We start from the raw sequence: 23555 nt of genomic DNA on the forward strand, positions 1-23555 counted from the left end.
CCACATTGTTTTAGCTTTGCTTCAAAAACAGGTATTTCATCTTTTCTGATGTACAGATCGCTGTGTCATGTTGATTTTGAATACATCTGTTTGCCCACTTGTCTGCTCAACAACAAGATGTTTGATATCAAGTAACTAACGAAAAGCACTGTGCGGTTGACCACACAGTGCTTGAAAAGTGAATCACAATATTCTGACTGCATGGAAGCTGGTGATTTTTTAGTCACCAGAAAGCACTAATAATTGTTGGGGTTTAATGTCCCAAAACCACGATATGATTGTGAGTGATGCTGTAGTGGAGGGCTCCGGAAATTTCGACCACCTGGGGTTCTTTAATGTGCACCTAAACCTTAGTACATGGGCCTCAAGCATTTTCGCCTCCATTGAAAATGCGGCCGCCGCGGCTGGGATTTGGTCCCACGACCTTCGTGTACCAGAGAGCACCGGGTAATTGCTGGATTATCACATTCAGTCACGATGCGTAACGAAGACTCTCACTTTTATCAAAAAGCACGCTGAATCATGTTGGCGTTCCTGGCACATGGCATCGGCGCAAGGCTGCTGACAGCTCTGTGCTTCGAGAATTGTGTCATTCATCGAGCACTGTACATACAGCACGTATCACACAAGGAAACTTGAACGCGGCGAGTGCAAACTTGATGTCTTCTTCAACACTTGTGCGTCTTCAACTATCACAACTTTTTTTCTTTCCGTATTGTTTTTCTTGGCTTTGTCCTCAACCAAGTTCATTGTCTGGCTCAGGTACATTCGCCGCAAGAACTTGGTGAAGTTTTCTCGTTGTAGTCCTTGTAACTTGGGTGTTCCGCAGAGTTCTTGTTACCCATTGCCTCTCTTGGAACTTAAAATAGCTTAAAGACACAAAGTCGCTGAAGAAGATTGCTGTCTTGTGCTTGCCGAGTGTATGTTTCCTTGTACAAGTTGTGCTCTTGCGTGCTTTTGTGCGCACTTAACGGTGATGATTGAAATGCACTATGTTTCATCAATTGAAGATGTCCTAGCCATGCAATTGTTGAAGCGTGTCCGCTAATAAAACCGAGGTCTCTGCATCTTCAGTGCTTCTGTTTTGCATGCATGAAACTCGAAGAACTTCATCTTGAAGATTTGGGAAGGTTCCTAAATGTATGCTCAGCCTGTAACGGCGAGGTGGATGATGCCTCTTTAGGTTAAACAAACAGTTGCAGTCCGAGCGTGTTGTGTTGCTTATAATTTGTGGGCAGTCGTTTTAACATGTAACATCATCATGTTTGACTGCCTGGAAAGAAAACACATTGAAAACAGTTGATGAGATTATGCATACATTTGTCTTCTAAAACTCATCCACGCTGTAGCATCGCGCGCGTTTTTGATTTTTTTCCGGGCATGTGCCTTGACGCGGCATAATAAAAACAAAGTGTTTTTATTGTCAGCATTGTTTTTGTCCTACAGTGTTGTTTTGCTCTAATAAAGCTCACCAGGGAAACTTTAACTGAGCCATTTTCTTTTTCCTCTTTTGCATTTCCCACCGTTGAAAGTTGCGCTGATGTTTTGACGCCATACACGATGCACAACGTCTCGCGACATCTTGTCTGTGGTATTTGTGTAAAAATATCATCGACGCATGAATGAATAATGTTCAAATGTACCATAGTAAGGTTTTTTTGGTGTATCGGTTACATATATTTTTTTCCCGGTGTTAATGGGTGCGCAACTTTACTGTGTTACCTGTTGTGTGATGATGTGTACACAATTTGTGGTGTAGCGTGAATTCGTGTGATACGGTGTTCACGTCGATTTTGATTCGTGTACGAGGCATTATGTAGCTACAGTCGAGATTTCCGTTGTTATGTCATGGTTTACTAACAGGTATTGATTGATATTAAGCTATGAATTTTTCTAAAAGTCAAGTAATCAATGAAGCCATGGAAAGGTACCTGTCACAATCCAGAGACATTTCATAAGGGCCATTGATCGTAACAGAACATATCTGTGTGTGTGCAAACGTATTTTGATTTCTGCATGGGGGTGTTTGATTAGTGTGTTTATGTTTATGTTTCTTGTTGTCTGTGAAATATTTGTGAGACACCACATGCAAAAAAAAAAGAGATCTAGTATGTTTCACTATTCTGGGTAGTACTGCCGTCCTGGAAACACACTTTAGAGCTCTAGTTGTAAAAACCGTAACACAGCGTGGTTTCGCGGTTTTTTGTGCATTCTACTAGACGTCATTATTTTCCTGAGTTCTGATTCACTTATTGGGTGTTTGTCATGAAAAGTGTAATCTTATGTAGATTTCTTTCCTCATCTGTAAATATGACACAGTGCATGTATATGTTTTACAGTGTCCTGGTCATTCTTGGTGACAAGTGTACGCACGTTGTGGGATGTGGCCATGCATAAAATATTTTACTTGGAAAATGCGTGTATGTGTCCATTCATTGGTGTTGATAAGCAGTGTGCTTGAGTGTTAGACAGTTTGCATACAATGAATATTTTTAGGGAAGACCTAAAATCAGGGCTGTCGTAAAGGTACAGCAATCCCCATCTACTCTGAACTTCTAGTGCTAATTATATGAATATGTGTTTGTTAAATTAAGCCTGTTTTGTCCGTAGTGTCGTGCTTTCCATGAAAAATTTTTAACTTGAAAGCACATTTGAGGATATGAGTTGGTGTAAGTTCCAGAAATGTAATTATCAAGCCAAATAGACCTTCGAGCTTACTTTTATTGCTCTTTTCCAGTGCAGTGACTTCAAAGTTGATGTTATCAACTCTTACTTTAGATTGTATTTTAGAAGGAGGGCAGCTTGGGCTAGTTGGCCAACCTTACGTCAACCTATAATGTAAGGTTTATAGCACGAAATGCAAACATCAAGAAGCCTGGCTGCCATCGTGGTGTCGTTTAATCATAATTCGAATTTTTATTTAGCACGAGTCTTAATTTATGTCTCAATTGTGAAATTTAGAAAGTTTCCATAATTTTCAGCAACATTGCCAGTAATGAAGGAGCACTTACATTTAAAGCTTTGAACTGTGTCACTCTGACAGTTCTGGATTTATTGCACTTCAGAGAAACGCCTGGCAATTAAGTGCACGGTGGAAAGGCCAAAGAAAAGGTTCTTTTTCCAGAGTAAAAGATTGCAGTGCACATTTTGTGCTGCAATATATCATGTCATTCAGCAAAATATTATATTGTTGCAATGCGGAAATAACAAGATACAGGACCATGTTGCGACGAGGAAAGACAAGTCTGTATTCAGATAACACAAGAGCAGACGCCTCAACGTCGTCTTCCTCAGAGAGCCCATAGCTACAGCTTGTGCTGCTCACTTCTTTGTCCTCTGTCGTCATGCCGGCTATTAATCGTGACGATATGTTCACAGACATACATAACTGTATATATAGATTACTTATGCAGTCTTTTGCACCAACTAGAATGGGTGAGAAGTGGTTTTAGGGAAATGCACTTGAGGACCAAAGTGTACATGTGGTGCACTTATGCACCACTACATGCATTGTCGGTGTCCTGTGGTCCTGCAGACTGGAGTTGATAATTAAGCATGTAGCTACTTATAGTCGCTGGATAAGGCTGTGTTCCATATGAGATGGGGGAAGTTGCAGAAAGTAACTTCAGTGTGGCTTTTAGGGGCGGCACCAGGATTTTTTTTACTGGGGAGCACCAACGACAAGCGGGTTCCTTCAGGGGGGCAGGGAGGCGGGGAACTTGTGCATTGTGTTTTGACTATGCATGCTTTGGGGGGGGGGGGGGGGCGGCAGGCGAAAATGGGGGGGGGGGAGGGGGGCTCCATCCCCCCCGTGCCCCTAACGTGCCCCCCGCTGGCGCCGCCCCTGGTGGCTTTAGTTCATATCATCCTAATGTGTGCAAAGAGCTGCACACAGCACATGATATATGTAGGAACTGGCAATTTTTTTACGTTAGCTCGTTTAATTGGTTATGACAGTAAGTAGATTGTAATAGAGAGCTTCAGTCCTCGTGTTTTAACAATGCATAAAAAGAAAAAAAGAAGAAAACAAAAAGAAACTGCCGAAACCCGGGATCGAACCAGGGACCTTTAGATCTTCAGTCTAACGCTCTCCCAACTGAGCTATTTCGGCTGATGAACACGACCCGAACAAACGCAGTTATATTCAATTAGCACTTCCTAAGTGTGAATTTGTTTTTATTTACAATTCTTGCTTTAATTCGCGCAATGTTAAGATGATTATTATGCCTCTCAAAGGTAAACGCATTCAATAGATAACGATACTCCGTACATGCACAACGCGTCGCGTGGGGCAGCGTTCACCACTTACATGAAGCGACACAAACGCCCACTATGACGTCACGAAATGTGCACTAGGACGTTACCAGCGAATACAGTACACTGCTGTTGCACCAGTGGCTACACTGAGGGCGTAATATGAGTCCACGTGTCCAGAGTACACGAACGCGCCCATCTGTTGACATCTGGGCGCATGTGGCACCAAGCGTAGCGTACGGAGATCTTGTGAGTCTTCAGTCGGGTTGCATATTATGCGTTGTTCGCTTGGCGAGCCGGTATCCTAGAGTTTGTGCCGAACTATTGGGACTTGTTCCCGAGTGAGAAAAACGACATGATCGACTTCCAGGCCGTGGTTATGGCCGCCGGCCGCGGTTCCCGGCTCACCGAGCTTTTGACTGCCGACTGCTTGAAGTACCAGTTGCCCGTGGCGAACTTGCCCATGATTTACTACCCTCTGCGCGCCCTCAAGAACGCCGGCTTCACCGAGGCCATCGTCATCCTGCCGTCGTCCGCGCGCGGTCGACTCGACGACTCGCTGTCCGACCGGGTCGGACTTCGAATCGACTACGAGTTCGTCGCCGCATCCGCTGCGGAAGAAGACCAGGGCACGCTGCAGAGCCTTCGCCAGATCGTCACCAAGATCAAGAAAGGACGTGTTAATCGTCGGTTGTGACCTGGTGACCGACTTCGACTTCACGCGCCTCGCCAACCTACACCGAGTCCGCAACGCGACCATGACCGTGCTCTTGGCGCCCGCCTCCCAGTCTTTGCGGGAGTCGCCCGTGCCCGGAACGCGCGGGAAACCGAAACTCGAACGAGACCTGGTGGGGATCGAACCCGGGACCCAGAGGCTTGTGCTGTTCAACGCGGAGGCCGACTTCGAGGAGACCGTCAGCGTAAGGCGAAAGGTGCTCAAGGAACATCCCGTTGTCGACGTAAGGTCCGACCTGGTGGACGCCCACGTCTACCTCCTGAACCGGTGGCTCCTGCCGTACCTGTTGAAGGACGCCAGCATTACGACCATAAAGGGCGAACTCGTACCCTTGTTGACGAGGTATCAGTTCAAGAACGCGCCTTCGAAGCAGTCTTCGGAGGACGTCGTGGACGGGGAGCAAACGGAAACCGACATATTCAGGTGGGCGGAATCCGCCTTTTTACATTTTCCCGCGCTGCCCTCTGCCGTTTTCGTAGAGGGCTGGGACAACTGGAACGAAGGCCTCCGAGATCGAGAGGCATTCCGCAACTTTGCCGCTAGGGGAAGGGCGCATGCGCCGTGGTATCGCGAAAGAAATAAGGTGTGCCCACGACCTATCCATCGTCTGTGACAGAGATATTCAGATACATATGTATGCGCGATGGCTTGGGTGCTAGCGACAGGGTGAATACTGGCTTTCAGGAAGGCACGTCAATTTGCTTATGTAATGATTAAATGCATTAAGTGACATTAGATAAAGTTCTTTTGATAAGTAGTGTTCACTAGAGTTGTCCTTCTATGTTACGTGTGCCTGTGATGTTCCAGGGTTGTATATAAGAGCGAAGAAAGTTTGCCAATACTTGTTGACGTGACTCTTGAAGTAGTTGCTTGGAATTTATGGTTGCATAAAGGAACGGCTATGATTAGTTGCGCATCATCGTACTTTGATAACAGCATCCATCAAGAAGCCATCAGCACTGCCTTTGCGTCTCCATGGTGAACAAAATCTGGCAAAAAAATATAACTTCATAGGGATAACAGTATGAACGTGAGACACGAAGACGACGAAGAACACGGGACAGCACCCTGTCTTTGTGTCACGTGTTCGTGCTGTTATTCCTACGAAATTATTCATCATCAACTAGCCTGCGAGCAAATGTTACTGACGTTGTTAAAGAAATATGTGTCATTCTCGCAAAAGTGTGCTTCTGAGCAACTCATCTATGTTGAATATCACTGTGCTTGTAATCGTATTCAGTTCATGCAACAAGAATCCTGTGATTTACTTTCATTTGTTTTGCTTTTTGTCTTTTTAAAAAGGTATGCCCCGCAGAGTGGAAGCGATCTTTTTGGGCTGGATCTCAGAGACGAGTTTAGCTTGGGCGACACGGGCACGCAGAAGAATCCGATACGCTGCTACGCGTATGTCGCTGAAGGATCATTTTTAGTGAGAACGAACACCGTCGCTGGATATATGGAAGCTAATCGACAGGTGAGAGCATTTGTCCATAGGTGTCCATGCTGTGAATTGAACAGGCACTATATTGCTCTTCCTTGAACAGAACTTGTCAATAACTTGTGCTTGCCGTCTACCATTTCTTTAGGCGTTCTTTGTTATATTAGTCCCCACTGTATGTCGAGCTGTGAGCATGTACGGATAAAACTGCACTTGCAGAAGTGCTGTGCAGATAAACTGCACTGTGGTCCAAGCTACCAACGCATGATTTGCCATCTGCACAATTTCAGCTTCGCCATGTTGACAGTTGAGCCTCAGATTAAATAGAAAATTGGCAGCGAAGTTCCTATGGGGAACTGTCATAGCATGGGCATTTAATGTGATGCGGTAGAGATATAGTAGTACATATACATTCTTATTACATTGTTATATGAGCAGTTAACCAACATTGCGTGGCAGTAGCCAGCACTAGTCGATGTTAGTGATCACTAGCTCACAGTTAAACATTTGCCAGTGGTGATATTATTCAAGCAAATACAGTACATGTCATGTTATGAATGTCGTGTGCATATTCCAATATTCCAATTAACCCTTTGACACGCTATCTACACAATTGTGTACGCCACTTGGTTTTGTTAGTTGTATCGACTAGTGGCTAAGAAAGAGCCAGATACGTTGAGCTTTGGATGAATTGAACCTCCTGCGAAATAAATCTGTCTTCATTTAACTTCATTTTGCATTGTACTGCTGCATACGATCACTTTGCTTAAGGCACTACCACGTTCAACCACGCTTCCCGCGAGCCACGTCTAAAGTATTTTTCTTTGTTCAAAAATTGACATAACCGAAAACGAATTCCGCACCATATTTCTAGCCTGAGATTTGATTCTATTTATGCAAAAACGGCATGAATGACTTCAGAATGAATAGATACTTAACTGCTATTTAATAGGGAATAATTGCTATAACACACATAAATTAGCGTATTATGACATTATTTTTGTTGCAATAGAATATCAAGTGCCTTGAAATAACATTCTATCGATTTGACGCATTTATGGACAGTTCTTCGTAGGTGGTCTCTGACAGGGTTAAAGAAACACCTGCAACAGCATCTTGTCATTTATATGGTACATGACAAGCATTTCAGGCCATGCACATTCTAATATATACCAAGTTAAAGATATGACTATGATATGGGTTCATGATGTATGCATCAAATCATTTATGCCATTCACCTATGAAGAAGTGTAAGTGCGCCAAGTCGATACAACATTATTTCTAGGCACTTGATATTCTATTGCAACAAAAATACTTGTAGTAATTAATCCTAATTAAATTGTAATTAAATACCTATTTATTCTGAAGTTATTATGCTCAATTTTTGTATAAATAAGATGAAATTTCAGGCTAGAAATATAGTGCAAATTTGTTTCCGGGCACGTCCATTTTTAATAAATAAAAACTATACTTTTGACGTGGCTCATGGGAAGCAGCACGTTGAACATGGTAGTGCCTTCAGCAAAGTGATGATATGGAACCGCACACTGCAAAATGGAGTTAAGTAAAGACAAATTTATTTCGCAGGAGGTTCAATTCATTCAAAGTTCAATGTATCTTGCTCTTTCTTAGCTCCTAATCGATACAAATAGCAAAAACAAGTGGTGTACACAACTGTGTACATAGCATCTCAAAAAGGATAAGACGACATGCAAGCCATGTCATTCATCTTTGTCATACATGCACGTCATGGCATGCATGTCGTACGAAATTCACGAAACAGTGAATGAAACAGCCACGATGGTGTCACAGCATAGGAGGCTAAACAGATAATATCAATGTGCCTCTGGTTCACTAAGGAATCTGCACTTAAAACTAACATTTTTTTTCTTGTACTGCAGGCTTATCAACTGAGCAAAGAAATCTTCCCGCACGTAACCCCCGGTCGTTTCGACAACATCGTCGCCGACAAAGTCGAGTTCGGCGAGAAATCGTCCGTCCGCCACTGCGTGCTCGGCCAGAACTGTCGAATCGGAGCCCAGGCCAAGGTGTCGGACTCTGTGCTCCTGGACGGTGTCACCGTCGGTGACGGCGCGAGCATACAGGGTTGCGTCGTCTGCGGGGCGCAAGAAATCGGTGCCGGCGCAGTGCTCAAGAACTGCGTCGTGGCACACAAGAAGAACGTCGCTGCCGAGGCCAAGCACTCGAACGAAGTTCTCGGAACTTTCGTAGAAATTTAGCGACACGACATTAAACGAACAAAACTTCTCGGTAGTGTGATGTTCTCCCACTTGACGAAGTTCCAAAGGCGATGCAGTCCGTAATTCTACACCAAGCAGTGTAATTTATATAGAGTTCCGTAACGATATCACGTGTCTCAAGCTCAACTCAGCTAGTGGGCTGCAGTCACGAAATTTAGTCCCGCAAGGGCCAGGACAGTGAAGAAGGTTGGAGCAGATGGGGGCGGCAGGGTTCTCCCAAAGTGGGAAGGAGGGGAAATCTGGTACTTCAGAGGAGGCGGCATCGTGATGCCAGGTAGAGCCCCTTCTCGTGACAAGCAACATGGCCTTTGGCAACCTTGGGCCACCACAAAATTACCTCTCGAGCCAAAGAGATTCGAAGAAAAACCCGTCCATCAATCTTGCCCGCCAAGTTCCTTTTTGGTGGGGACAGCTGTCCACTGTGAGTTGTAGGCTCGTGAACATACTCGATAAGAAAAAAAAATTCGGCAGATCCCACGCCTTGTGGGAATCGGTTTCTTGCGACGCAATCAGTGAGTAGTTGTCTAAGCTGCATTTTTTAGGCTTTCAGTCATGTGTTGCGAGGTGGACTGACGTGATTTTGTAAGCGTAGTAGTTTTGTGCACATCGTGGCTTTAACAGGCACGTCAACTACACTAATGTTTAAAGGGTGCTTTATGGTCTGACGTACCGTCACCACTCACTTTATGGTACAGACGTGAGTATTATCGAAACTAAGTGCACTTTATGGTGCGATGATCCGAATATCATACGTAACTTTCGTTAGCGTATTCCTCCAGGGTCGAGCCACGCTTGAATATAACTTGCTGAATTGTAGGAATACAGATGTAATGTTTATTAGACTGCGTTATGAAAGCGGAGCCAACACTGGAACAACCGACGTTCACCCAGCATGATGCTGTATCATAGGAGTACATTTGTAATGTTTATTGCTTTGTTGTAGAATTAGATAGCCAGCATTGCAACCACAATTGACGCTGCACCAACATTATGCCTGCATATGGTCTTTTTCCAAAGCAGTTTTAAGCCGTGGCGTGGCTCTGTGGTAGAATACCTGGCTGTCATGCAGAATGCTCGAGCTTGATTCCTGCTGAGATCCTGATTTTTATTCTTTGCATTTGTCGGGTCAATGCTGTCGGTGTAGATTTTTCTTTACACACTCGCATTTAAATTACCAACGTCTGTTCTCGCCGTTCCTGGGAAGATATAAACTGTCAATCACCTGTGGCGCATACTCGCTTACCGTGGCCCATGGTATACGGGTATGTGCCACACATGTCTGGAGGAAAGGGTTTGACGACATACGCAGCAAGATTTTCAAGCTATTCGTGTCATGACCAGACAGTCATATCTGGCAAACCCTCTTACCCTCCCAGGCCAATTTTGGTCTACACGAAGCTAGGGAGGCGATCACGAGAGCACCCAGACGTAGGCGGCTAGATAGATATAGATAGTTACGTAGATAAAAACACTCAAAGTGCCTTGGGTTCGCTAAGAAATGCTTCGTATTAAAAAAAGAATGGAACGAAGACAGTCATGTGCGAGCGGGGCTGCTGGCAAAAGGTCCTGCTCATGGGCCAGGTTTTTGGGATTGCTGCTCTATATAAATAGGGTTGTTCGTTTTCAAGTAAAACCAGACGTTATCTGATTATTACAACCCGAACACATTTAAGGAGAACCGAGTTAAACCTGATTTTCCCCCGAATTCGAAAACCGCATACCAGACATCTTTTGTGCTTTACAACTTTGCATGGAATTTTCGGTGCACATGCGATAGCTAACGGACTTCTGGAGAAGGAACTTGGATCCTGTTGGGTTAAGTAAATTTTAGTGAGCTATGCATAGTTCGTTTCACTGCTTTGTCGATAGTGCGTGCAGCACTGTGGACGCCACACAGCTCTCAACCAACCACCAAACGAGCACGCTTACCTCTGATTATGGAGCACTAATTCAGAGAGTGTGTAGTGTCATTATTACGTATTAATTTGCATAAATGTATTCCTTGGGACGTCCGTGTATTTAACCAAAAAAAACCTGAATTTCGGAATGGTTCCACAAGAAACCCGATATCTCCCCAATTATCGGTCGGTAAAATAGCACCCGATTTTTACCCTCCAAATTAAAAAACTACGAGACCCGAAAACAAACGACTGTATATATATGGACCCACAAGAGGAAGTTATAGTACAGCACAAACTACAAACCGCACTTCAGTCTGTACGACACTGTACGCCTTGCACTCTATTACAGGTGCCCACATTGCGAGGACTGTACATTGCTCTACCAAATACCTATTCCTCACTTGATACAGAACAGAGCTGTGGCACCCCAGCTGCGAATTGTTGAGCCTTGCCATACATAATTTGTCTTTTAAGAGATGGCGAAAATAAGCAGCGTTTTCTGTGTACGCCGAGTAATTGGAGTTTATTCAGCGCCTGTATGTACAAATAGGGGGAGGACAGGAGAAGCGTCGCTGTTCACTGCTTGGCAATCTTGAGGAAGCCCGCCGTGTTGGAGAAATACTTCGCGCCACTGTCGCTGGCCTTTGATTCAGCCGCGTGAGGGTTGACGATCTCCAGGCCCTGAAACAGCATTTCAGGAGTGAACGACACAAGTGGTACATTTGAACTGGTGCACTGTACAAGCAATGTGAAGGTTAATGTGAACAGAAAGTATGCTAGACGTAATTACGTAGAAGTGTGATGTGTACCTTTAAACAAATTTACCACAAGAACATGTACAGCCACAGTGGCCTTATTTCAATGGAGGCAAAATGCTGGAGGCTCGTGCACTTAGACTTAGGTGCTTGTTAAAGAAGAACCCCAGGTGGTAGAAATTTTCGGAGACCTCCACTACGGCGTCCCTCATAATCATATTGTGGTTTAGGTCGTAAAACCTGAGATATTATTATTATATTACAAGAACATGTAGAAGTAAGATAGCGCAGGATATGTTCTTGCACTAAAGAACACACTTAAAAGAATGCTGTACCAACAAGCCTTGAGAACCACAACTTGACGTGTAACTACCCTGTAGTCAGTTTCTAAGCACGAAGTAATCCGAAATGTGTTTTGCAGTTCACGAAATTGTCTGTGGTACAAACTCCTCCTTGAAGTAAGTACCCCTTTGGCATCCTTTCGTCGTCAGTAGAAATCCAGCTAAGGGTTAAAGGACTTGATGCACAGAACGTTTTCTCAACATATTTTTCGAGCCGCACTATGCAACATATGTGAAATCGTAAAACGTGGCCTGGTTTAGTCGGGTGTAAAGAATGAGACACTTCGACGCGGCACTCACCTGAAGTGGCGTAAACGCAACGCTCGAAGCTGTACCGGACACGTGTCTCCGGACCGTCGTGCTGCCACCGTACACTTGCTGCCGTTGGAGGTTTTTCTGCAAAGCAGGACCAAGTACATGAGGTTTGAACAAATCGCATGTGCGTGAACTATTATAAATAACTGTGCTCCTACAAATATTCAGACAAGTCGGCACTTCGCTGCATAACATAAATGAAGAATTCGGCACCTTTTTATAAATACTGCGATCTGCATGAAACGCTTAGCAAAGAGGTGCTGGCTTTGTTTGACATTACACAAACATGGTGACTGTACACAGACACACACCCATTCGCAACTGATGCTATTACAAATAGGTGTATGTACACCCCCCCTACTTGGTTCGGTAACACCAAACCTAGAATCCTGGTTAAGGAAAGCCCTCGATTAAAAATATAATGAGAGGTGAAAGATGCTTAATAAAGTGTAGAAAGGAGAGTGACGTTACAATTATGATTTTAACGATACATAAAGCAAGCATAGCAGCGAGCTTCAAAAATGAGATTTCAGCAAAGTATTACAATGCGCAACCCGCGATGGAGGTGTGCATTGGTATGGGATCACCAGCATGTACTGTGGGCAAATGTGGCCACACAAAAGCCAGCAAAATAACTTCAGTGAGACAACAAAGTTTATACACACTGCACAACATGGGGCAACACTCTACAGAAAAACAGCAAAGAGCTACATTAGCCTAGTCCTACACACTACCGTAAAATTCCGTGCAAGTGCCCCCTCCAATTTCACTGCCAATTTCAAATTTGCACGCAGTTCTCGGAAAGCGCCCCACTCCCTTCCCGTTTTGCACCCTGATCATGCATTGCGTCCATGTAGCACTAGCCTGCTTGAATCCCATCCAATCTTGCTTAGCAGCCCAATCTCTATGCGCACACGCCTGAAATTTGTCATCAAAACTAGATTTTTTTTCCCCACATAATGATCGCACCCCTAACGTAGCGCAAGACACCCACGACGATTTGCAGGGTTCCGCGACCAAAAACATAGCGTTCGAGATCTGTATTCCAAGATGTTACCAACGATGACGTAGGCAGCAAGAGCAAGACCTCCGAGATCTGTGTTTTTTGCTTACAGCTGTTGCACTGGCTTATTGGTGGTACTTCCATTCAATAATGCTTCCCAAAATCTGATCGCGTTTTCAGTGTTTTTTTTGTGTTTGTGAGCCCTCGTAATGTGCCATGCCATGAACGAGAGAGAGAAGACTTCTGAGGAAGTTCACAAGCACTCAGTTTTTTTTTTTCTGCCGGGAAAACTCTGCGGCTGCCATTTTGAATTTTGGTGCCCTTCCGAAGAGCACCCCCTCCTCCTCCACTTTGCCGGTAATTTCGACTTAGCTGGGGTGCTTGCTTGTGATTTTACGTTAAGTACAGAGCACGCGCCGTACCAATAAACATAAAGGACATAGAACGTAATGAGAATGTTTTGCGTCATTCACCTGGAGCGTTTTGGAGATGCGGACTTTGGTCTTCTCATCCACCTGAGCTGACCTGATCCGGCCGGCGCCGGATTTTCCAATCTGGCCTGAGCTGAAGCCGAGATCTTCCTGGTAGGCATCCTCTTCAATCTGCAAGGGGACAAAAAAAGAAAAAGAAAAACAGTGATACAGAGAAGTTACGAGAAAGAAGACGTACAACACAACTAACAGTCTTTCGAGTCGACCCCATACTTTATAGTCAAATCTCGTTACAACGAACACCACATTAACGAACATTTCAAATTAACGAACTTTTAAGAAATCCCGTGGCGACTGCTTATAGTTTCAATGTAAAAATATTTCACTACTACGAACTTCAGAATAACGAACATTTCAGAATAATGATCGTTATTTAATTCCCGTGTAATCTTAACAACACCTCAGTACTACGAACTTATATCCCGAAATGCGAGGATTCGTAGATTTCAGCGTATCGGTCATGGCAGTCAGATCTGTAAGGTAGCAGACGACGCAGTGCGAAGAGCGGACGCCCTCCCGCTAAAACCTGAGATGGCACGGGAGGAGAAAGACGCGGGCGGAGAACTTTTTTTTTTTTCCCTTCGTTGCGGAGGCGACAACGCATCTAAAGGCCCAACCGCATGCATAGCACGCGACTTTCGAGCGAAGGCGACTGCGACAAACGGGCTCCGTCGCGCTGCTCGATTGAAAACTATTGCGCGCACGCAGGCAAATTACGAAAAAGAATTACAGAGTAGATGAATGACAACATGCCAAATTTATTATTGTCTTGTTTGAGATAAAGATGCCTTAAAAGCGTTTCGGGACTTCCTTTTTTCGCAATCTTATGTTTAACCGCGGCAGTAGTCTGTGATCCCATGGGGCGCCCGGAAGCGTACGCTGCCTACGCTACGTCGCACTTTGCAAACTGCGTTATGTTGGGGTTAGTCCACGAGGCGCATCTCGACAACGTTTCCTCTTGCTGTCATAGAACGTTTAAGAAAAGCCGCAGCGCCTCACATTGTTGCTTCGCAGGGAGAAGGGCTACCTCACACGACGACGATGTTGACATTGCAGCAAGCTACCACCAATGCAGCAAGCTACCACCGAAACATCAAAACGAACCGTCGATCATAAATAACGACAAAATACGGCCGCTGCCTCGCTCTCCGCGTGAGATGGGGCTGTAAATAAGGTAGTCTATAACTTGCATTCCTTGAAGTACGCGCCGATTAGAAGCATCACGAGCAAATTGCAACCGAAGCAAGGGTCAGAGATGCTGCCATGTTGTTGGATATCGTCATGCTCAACGTTACTAGAACAATAAACGTTGGTCATGCTCACTTCCGGGCGACGATGTTTTCTGGCTTTCCAGAAACCTGGGATGCTATGGCGGAACGATTCTATTTCAGATTCCAATGCCTTTCGTGCTTTTCGCGCTTGGCCAGTGGTCAGAACGACGGTCCGTCCGCGTTATCAGCGCGATCAGCCAGCCGTGTGGAATCGGAAATAGCATCGTTTCGCGATTGCACCCCTGCGACAAGCGACGGCGATGGATGGCCCTCCGCGACAGCAAATCCTGTCGGCCGTCGCTCAAAACTCGCGTGCATGCAGTCGGGCCTTAAAGAATTGCAGCGATGACATGGACGACGTCACGGTAGCACCCGAAGATCGCGACGAGTCGTGTCGGCCACAGATGCGTTGGACTACTTGAGGAAACTCCGCATATTCATAGAAAAAAGCGGAACAGCGACCGAAGCGGCGGATAAAAATGCGGACGGCCTAGAATCGTTCGTGACTCAGAGTTTGTGCTGCACCCGTCAAAAAAAAACGATCACGGACTATTTCAAATAAACGTGCCTTGTCTGACGTTCACGTGTGCATTGTTGTGAGAAACGAGTTCAAGGACGTACCGTTGCAAAGGTAGGACGTTTGCGTTACTGAAATTCTATTGTTACGGTAAATTTTTGGGCTTTCACTATAACGACCTTTCAGAATAACGAACATTTTTCCGCGGTCCCCTGAAGTTCGTTATACCGAGATTTCACTTATGTGGAGAGCTTGCTATAGATTGCTCATCAAAAAGGGCGGTGAGGCACTTTTGATATGATGGTTAGGCCCCTGTAAGTGTGCTTGTCCTAATGGTATCGAAGTCGCTTCTCGTGTCATTGGACATACGTTTCGTCAACATAATACCAGATGTCGTCAAACAAGGCATTGAATTTGAAACGATTTTATGCCATAGAGAAAAAGTCACATGGTCCCTTATGCATTTCCTTGAGCTGACTAGAAGGTGAAGGCCATCTTTTTCTTCTCACTCGATTGTATTGAACCCACCCGAAAGATTTTCGCAGTTTTTTGCACTGCCTCTGGGATCAGAGTAATCATAAGCTTTCTGCAGCTCACATCGGTTTTGCAGTGCTTCCATGATCGGCACACCTTTGAAGAAGCGACGATGTCATGTGATGGTGTCATCATGTGACGTCACAAAATCTGGCGAACTGTGATGCCACGATGACAATTTCTTGCATCACTCGCGTTGATGCCGTCAATGCTGACACCGACGGTCACTTTTAGCGCATAATGAAGCATCTAAGGCCTTAATAAATGAGCAAGTTGCATATCTAACATGGATGGCCTGTGCAGCAAGGCGCTCACTTGGGCTGTGCAACGACTGATTTCCATTAGCAAGCTTTGCTGCGCAGCTGTGTAAAATGTTGAAGTGTACTAACAACAAAATAACCACCATGCAGCGAAGCATCCTACAAGGGGCACATATCTCTTACAAAGAATTACTAGCATATTAAACTGTTCTGTGATCCTGTTCAGATCCAACACATCTAGGTACGCCTGTACTTCCCGTGATCAGACATTTGTTCAGGCATCAGTAGGTTGGAAGCATTTTGAACACTGTGTTTGCAGGATGCAAGCTGTGCCACATGATGATGTGATTCAAAGAAGATGCATTGTCGCAAGTTCTCGTAACTGAGCTACATACCACATTGTATGTGATCACAGCTGACAACGAGCGAAAACTACAGTTCTCCATGATGTTAAGTAGGAAGTAGAAAATAGGAAAGTGAGACTGATAAACCCACCTCTCCAAAACTCATTCGGTTGGCTTGCTTGCGGAGCTCAGTCACGGCAAATCGCTCCTTCATTCGACGGACCCTGCGGAAAAGATGCATACCCTCCAGTTAGGGACAAAGCCTTAAAAGGTCTGCAAACGACCCTTTTTGTATAGCTGGTGTTAAAGAATAAAAATGCTGAACAACTTGCGCTTTTGGATGAAATATCCACAGCGTGGCAATTAAAAAAAAAAGATTGAGGTGAAATTGCCGCCTCGTTTTAAAATGTGAAACTAATTCTAAGGACACGGAGGGACAGCGTCTCGAGAGGTTCAGACCTGCGTCCTCCACGCTTCTTGCGGTTCTGGTCGATGGGCGGGGGCAGCGGCTTGACCTGCTTGACGGGCGGCGGCTCCTGGAGCTTGTCCAGCTTGCGCTCCACCTCCTCCCGGAGGGACACGCCCACCGTGCCGTCGGGGGCCTCGTGAAAGCTGTCCACGCGGGCGGCCAGCACGCACTTGGCCGCCAGCAGCCGGGAGGCCTTGCGCCGCAGGTCCTGAAGATAAAGAGATGCGGGAACGTGGGGAAGCGTGGTTACGTCGTGACAATAGAGTCTATTCAATGTGGTTGCATTCTCCGAACCAGTTCTCGAGAGGGCCACGCATGGTGCAGTCATTGAAAGAAAATTCAGGAGTCCATCCCCTGTTGGGAAAATGGGGGCGAGCGAAGCTTGGAGTGTGCGTGCCTGACCTATTGCTTTTCTTTCATAAAAGGACTTTTCGAGGACCTAGTTGGTGCATAATGATAAAAAAGTTACTGAGCGAAAGAAAAGACTCGACACACTGTTCAGCTGTCATTAGACCTACTCCTTCGATCTAGTCATCTCTGACAAATCAGAATGACATTGACTTTCTCAGCAGCAAGTTTCACAAGTGAAACACAATTAAGAGCAAGCGGGTACTGCAACTCACGGCAGGCGTGTTCTGCACAATGTCCGTGTAGTAGACGAAGCCCGTGTGCGGCATGACGGCTGTGGAGGAGAAGCCTGAAGCGTGCGCTTCTGAGCGCCCAGCACGAGCACATTGCAGGCGGGCATCTTGGATAGGTTGGTCAGGCCACCAGCCACACCTGAGGTAGACAAAGTAAGCAACTTATTGGCTGATTGAACGATTCACAGGAATTCAGATACGCAAGCAAGACACGGAACATGGTAAATGTCATGCAAACTCCACATTAATTTCGAAAGCAACACGACAGCCGACGACGGGAAAGAACTACCTTTCGTAACTCACCCATCAGCTTGGCTGCAACTGACGCTCCGACAATCTGAGAGAGGTTGGGCGCTATGAACGACATCCGTGACTCGACGTACGAGTAGATCTCCAGCTTGAAGTCGTTGAGCTCGAGAGCCTGCAAGATGTTGCCTGCGGTCACCAGGTTGCAGCACAGGAAGGAGCGATGCCACTTAGCATGTTATGCTGTGCAAGAAATCTCAAGTGCATAAGAGACGCAAGGCATAGAAGCGTCACTAGGATAAATAAGAGTTTGCATGATGATGCCCTTAGCTGTCAAGATGTCACAAGCATTGCAATCTAAATATGCCATTGCAAAATTATAGTGTTAGCAATGCCAAATTCCAGAACAGTTTTTCCTTTTATATTTTTGTTGATGGCTCTAAAAAGTTTGTAATGTGCTGCTCTTCTGACTGTCAGTGCTTACCATGTCACACGCCTCAAAGATGGTGGCCAACTCTTCTTGTGAAAGCAGCTGCCTGCATGATCACAAAAAGAAAAAACAAAACAAAAGATGTGTGAGAACGATGGAGAGAGATATCAGAAGACGTCTTTTCTGTAAACATGCAAGTACTGCTGCTTCAAGTGGAGGTGACATGCACATGAATATGTACAGACAAAAATTCATAATATGCAAGATTAATAACACCAGTAATTTACTGGATGACCATTGTGAAATGTCTGTGTGTTATGTAAACTTAATTCATTGTACTCTTCCTGTAATGGATGGCCCTTGACAGAGGGTTAACAGTACGACTAAATAAATCAGTAAAACTGCTCACCCCTGTGTCGTTGAAGCTGTCACGCTGACGACCATGATGGTGGCAGGCGTCAGAAAACTCTGCAGCACTTCGTTGTTCTTGGCCTTTTCCAAGCTGTTGCCGAGTTCCTGCACAGAAAAGGCACCCCCAAGAAACATTTTAAAACTGCACACAAGGCAGAAAGTGTGCGCGACAGCTCTGTACGATGGCTGATGTACTGTGAAACAGCCCAGGAGGCAACTAGGACTAAGAGAGGGTGGGAGGGGCATCACCGACTCTACATCTTAAAGTTATCTTCAGCTTTCATTTGCCAACACAGCAAACATCCACGTTGTCTACAAACGCGTTTTACGTATTATGAAAGGCAAAACAGAGAATTGGCTACACGGGGTCAGTTACACGTCTTGACAAAAGTAGATTAGCACGGTGGGAACCAATTCCTCGCAATGGTCCCCTAGCAAAGCCTGACTTGCTGTGTTACTGGCTTTAGCGAGCACTACCACAAACGAGGCCAGATGCCGTAACACTATGTGTCCTCTCAACTCGGATGTTTGGGCCAGCATCGCTGTCTTGTCCATGTTGTCAAATGGGACTTTGACCAAGGTTTGCTCATCAGGCATGATGTACGAAAAGAAAGGTTTTCAAAGGATGGTTACAAAGTTAGAGCTCTTAGTTCACATATCATTCAGTTACAATGTACACTTTAAGCCACCAAGCTGTGATTATTCTGCAAATGAAATTGAATTTCGAGATGTGCTTGCACTTTTCTTTTATTTCTTTTTTTTCTTAATTAAACTTGCGTGCTTAATAAGCGCTGTGACACATACCTTTACTGTCAAGACATAATCCAGGGCTCCTGGGACGAGGGACTCGAGTTCGGGGAATCGTTTCTGGTAGTTGTCTCGGGTAAACTTGTGAATGATGTCTGGAGGAGGCAGTTTGCGAAAACAGGTCAGATAACACAGCCTTACATATGTACCTGGTCGTGCTCACTCGTGCCCTATTTTCAAAGGTGCCTACATCAACATGAGAAAGTGGATGCTGGCAAGAGCGACCACCCACTTATGCTGCCAGGCTATAAAATACAAAGTACTTGCCACCCAGACAAACTTTAGGTAACCCCTACACCGAATGGTCCAGAAAAGCATGCAATACTTTTGCAGGTACAAAAAAGGTCACCTTCATGATAAAGTTGATGCCAACCTGCCCGTAGATATTTCACAATCGTGCGAAATAAATGTGGACATTGGTTGGCCTACGGGGTTAAACTTTAGGAGCAGCGCAAAATGAGATATGGACGAGAAAGACAGGACGCACTTCGTTTCAACATGCTTTGGCCCATGCCCTGTAACTGTGCAGGTCTTATTTTTCAGTTCTTAAGCTTGGATCATGAACTACCTAGTGCAGTTGCATAGGGGCCTACATGTCCACTTTTACCCTTCATTACAAGACCTGTAAAGTAAGCCTGCGCAAGTCACTCACGTCAGCAGCTTTGGGGTGCTTTAAAATTCGATAACACTGACTTTCGAAGTACGAGAGCAAGTGACAGTAAATGCAGGTAAACTAATACATTTGCATTCAACAATAGATAGCGTGGTATGACGTAAGGCTGCTGTGGACAATCAGTGATATCAACTTCCACAACAACGCTCAATGTTTCCGTGTGCTTCATCGATGTGGGAAGTGAGTGATGTTGTTATGCTTAAAGTGTACAACATCTTCGACAGTTCACTCACTGATTTCATTGTCGATCTCGACGGCGAGGTTGTTGGCTTCGACAATGAGCTGGTATTCCGGGTCAGCTTCAACAGGGCCAGTCACTGAAGAGCGAAGCAGAATTGTCAGCAACCAAATGAGGAATCGAGCTTCTTTAGGCACCGGAAAAACCACACGTACCTTCTTCCTTGCGGGTCTGCAACACTTTCTGTTTGATTTCACTCATCACACGTCCCAGCTATAAGAGGAAAGCAAGTTTTGTGATGTTAACAACGTAACTGTATGGATGCTAGTCAACATTAAGTATTATACTCTTGTACGCATGCATGCCCCTTTTCACAGTGTCACAGGATCATCTCCATGGCCACAAAAAAGCAAATCACAATGCAATACCTAATGCCTAGCGCAAGTACCACAAAATAACGTCGGCACAGATGGCGCAGCAGGTGGTAACGTTGCCATGGAAACTCGTGAAATCGCATCACGTGACCGTGGCACGTTGCCATGACTACAGAACACGCGAGACAAAAGAACACACAGCTAGGGTTCACGCTTTATCTGACGCGAGAAAATTTACGGTAAGCAATGAAAACAAGTGAGCTGGCACACGCCGCATCGCACATTCTGTCGTGCAATTTTCAGCAAACAGCGTAACAAAATAACGGGAAACTAGATGATGCGACAGCTGCTCCAGTGTGCTGAAGTTTCAGCAGCGTTCGCACAGTACTTTTAACAGGCGCTAAATCCTACGATGAAAATAAGTGCTGTGTTCAAGCAACACTAGTGCCTTTCGACAGTCTGTGCAACATATTCTCCCGAGCAGGGCAGGTGACAGGCGAAACGAAACCATCTGACGACAAGGACCAGCAATGCGACGTAGCCAACGCCTTAAACAGCAGGTGAACACACATAAGTTATACACCTCATCTCCTACGCTGCTTGTTTCTTCAAGAAGGCCCGCGAGGGACCCGACGCAAGGAAATAAGCACGCATAGCCAACACATTCACCGCGTTCCGAACGCGCACGCACATCTCACCTCTTCGGAGTCCCGTAGTTTGGCGATCGCACGCACCGACTTGACTTTAGTGTCGATCTCGAGCGGTATGACATCTTCGACCTCCTGAATGTGCGTGTCCTGCTGATACAGCTGGTCCTCCTCGAGGTCTCCAGCGTCTTCCAAATCGGCCAACAGTTCGTCAGCTAGAGACATCTTTGCTGCTCAACGCTCGGTGGTGTCGGAAGAGGTGCCGAATCTGGACGAACCGCGACTTCGTTTGCGTCAAGTGTAGCTTCTAGACTGCGGGGAAACGCGATCCGGAGGGTAACCAGGAACGGTTTGGTTGGTTACACGTTGCGTAAACCGCAAAAGTCACGCTTTTCGCGAGCACATACACAAACGTTGCGGCGACGTTCAAGCCAACGCGCGATCGTCCATGCTGCAATGCAAAATCGAAACTGGAAGGATTGTTGCAGAGTACGGTCAACTTTAGCAGGGCTGTTGGTTTCGTAAAACTTTTCTCATTTTGAAAGTAAAAGCACAAATAAGAGCGCATATTGTACTACGTCAGTGCACATACAATAAAAAAATAAACATTTATAGCATACGGTGTCCAAAACTACGTCCAAGGCGACAGTCCCCAGTCCCGCCAGTTACAAATCTCGAAGGCTATGCAAACAAGCTCTGGAAACCGTGGAGTTCAACATGGAAGAACGAAACTGTGCTGCAAATGGCCGCAAACACCGGATTCAAGTTCCGGGAGCGAAAAACACGTCTTGTAAGTACTTGCCTCTTCACTCTAGCGGACGGTGTGAATGCGTGGCGCTTACCACAACAAAATCCGCGGATGAGCTCCCGCCAAATTTCAAAACTTGGCGAGAACTTTGTGCGGTGAGCATATGGTGCCGACAAGGGGGTATAAATTTAAAAAAAGAAAAAAAAAGGTAGGCCTTAGTGGGTACAGAGAACAGGCATTTTTAACGCTCTCACAACAGTTGCACGTGGCGTTCGCGCCATCAACGTGGTGTTCTCGTCAGCAATCAGCATGGTCAACAAAGGAAACGCAAGCAAACCAGATAACGAGTCTATTATGGCTGTATGACTGAAAAAGGCCTCATAGGGTTTGTAGAGTCTAGCACGTCGTTTTTTGAGATCAATGTGTCGACCAGCAGGAAGGACGTCAACGACCGGTATGACTCCAGCATGCAGGTGTAGTGTGACCTCACATAAGTTTACTGACTGTAATGCTACGAAAAAAGCCTGAAACTGGTCAATATTACTCGTTAAAATGAATATTCACTGGTAAATATTACTGCCAACCCCTCGCCCTCTGTTAATAGTAATTGCTGGGGTCTTACGTCCCAAAACCACGATATGATAATGAGGAACCCTCCCCTTGTGTTTTCTTTGCGCGAAATAGCCACATCCGTGGCTTATGAAAGTAGTGGAGGGCCCCGGCAATTTTAACCATGTGATGTTCTTTAACGTGCACCTAAATCTAAGTACACGGGCCTCAAACATTTTCGCCTCCATCGAAAATGCGGCCGCCGCGGCCGGGATTCGATCCCGCGACCTTCGGGTAAGCAGTCGAGTGCCATAACCGCTAGATAACCGTAATAGCGCCATAACCCTGTGCGCAGTGCCTATAGTTAAGACGCTGAACTCTACAAACGGATGCATTGAGCAACCCTTCCCGCATGCATTAGCAGCCCCAGTAACAGCAAGAAGGCAACGACTTCTGCAGAGGCGTCTTCGAAAACGTCGGCTTCAGCTTTCTGTATTGGTGTTACTCTTCCTAGGGGCGTCAGCACTAGGTCACTGCAGCAGGGACGTATATGTGACGCCGTATTAAATGCGAAGCATTTCTTAGCGAACCTCAGGCACTTTGGCCGTTTCTTTCTATCTATCTATCTATCTATCTATCTATCTATCTATCTAGCCGCCTACGTCTGGGCGCTCTCCTGGTCGTCTCCATAACTTGTAATATACCAAAATTGGCCTAGCAGGGGATCAGTGTATGACGAACACGATTCACTGGTCATGACATGAATAACGCAAAATAGCTGTCGCGTACGTCATGAAACCCTTTCTCTCAGTTACGTGTGGCACATACCCGCATACCACAGTTCATGTTATGCGGGTACGTGCCACAGGTGATACAGTCTCAACCAACACAGTAACCGCGAACACACACATTGACACGCAAGGAAAGTGATTATAATAAAAATTGTTGGGGTTTATGTCCC

At 45.6% G+C, this 23555-nt stretch overlaps 2 protein-coding genes and 1 non-coding gene across 3 annotated transcripts; 1 reads left to right on the forward strand and 2 right to left on the reverse strand.

Annotated features, from left to right (window-relative positions):
• Positions 1–4038: 4038 nt before the first annotated feature.
• Positions 4039–4111, reverse strand: Trnaf-gaa (transfer RNA phenylalanine (anticodon GAA)). The gene has a single exon. It is a non-coding gene; the product is annotated as a tRNA-Phe (tRNA).
• Positions 4112–4443: 332 nt separating this feature from the next.
• On the forward strand, positions 4444–8692 carry LOC119399889 (translation initiation factor eIF-2B subunit gamma-like). The gene is given in 4 exon segments (XM_037666768.2): positions 4444–4924; positions 4926–5413; positions 6293–6464; positions 8330–8692. Coding segments are annotated over 4 exon segments (1314 nt in total). The 5' UTR covers positions 4444–4609; the 3' UTR covers positions 8669–8692.
• A 2405-nt stretch (positions 8693–11097) lies between these two features.
• LOC119399888 (U4/U6 small nuclear ribonucleoprotein Prp31-like) lies at positions 11098–21759 on the reverse strand. Its single transcript, XM_037666767.2, is given in 14 exon segments — positions 11098–11271; positions 11987–12082; positions 13478–13606; positions 16573–16645; positions 16881–17098; positions 17514–17593; positions 17596–17670; positions 17835–17952; positions 18262–18313; positions 18617–18723; positions 19423–19520; positions 20332–20415; positions 20492–20549; positions 21349–21759. Coding segments are annotated over 14 exon segments (1467 nt in total). The 5' UTR covers positions 21523–21759; the 3' UTR covers positions 11098–11166.
• Positions 21760–23555: the final 1796 nt, after the last annotated feature.

This window comes from Rhipicephalus sanguineus, chromosome 7, assembly GCF_013339695.2.
Source record: "Rhipicephalus sanguineus isolate Rsan-2018 chromosome 7, BIME_Rsan_1.4, whole genome shotgun sequence".
Taxonomy (NCBI): domain Eukaryota; kingdom Metazoa; phylum Arthropoda; class Arachnida; order Ixodida; family Ixodidae; genus Rhipicephalus; species Rhipicephalus sanguineus.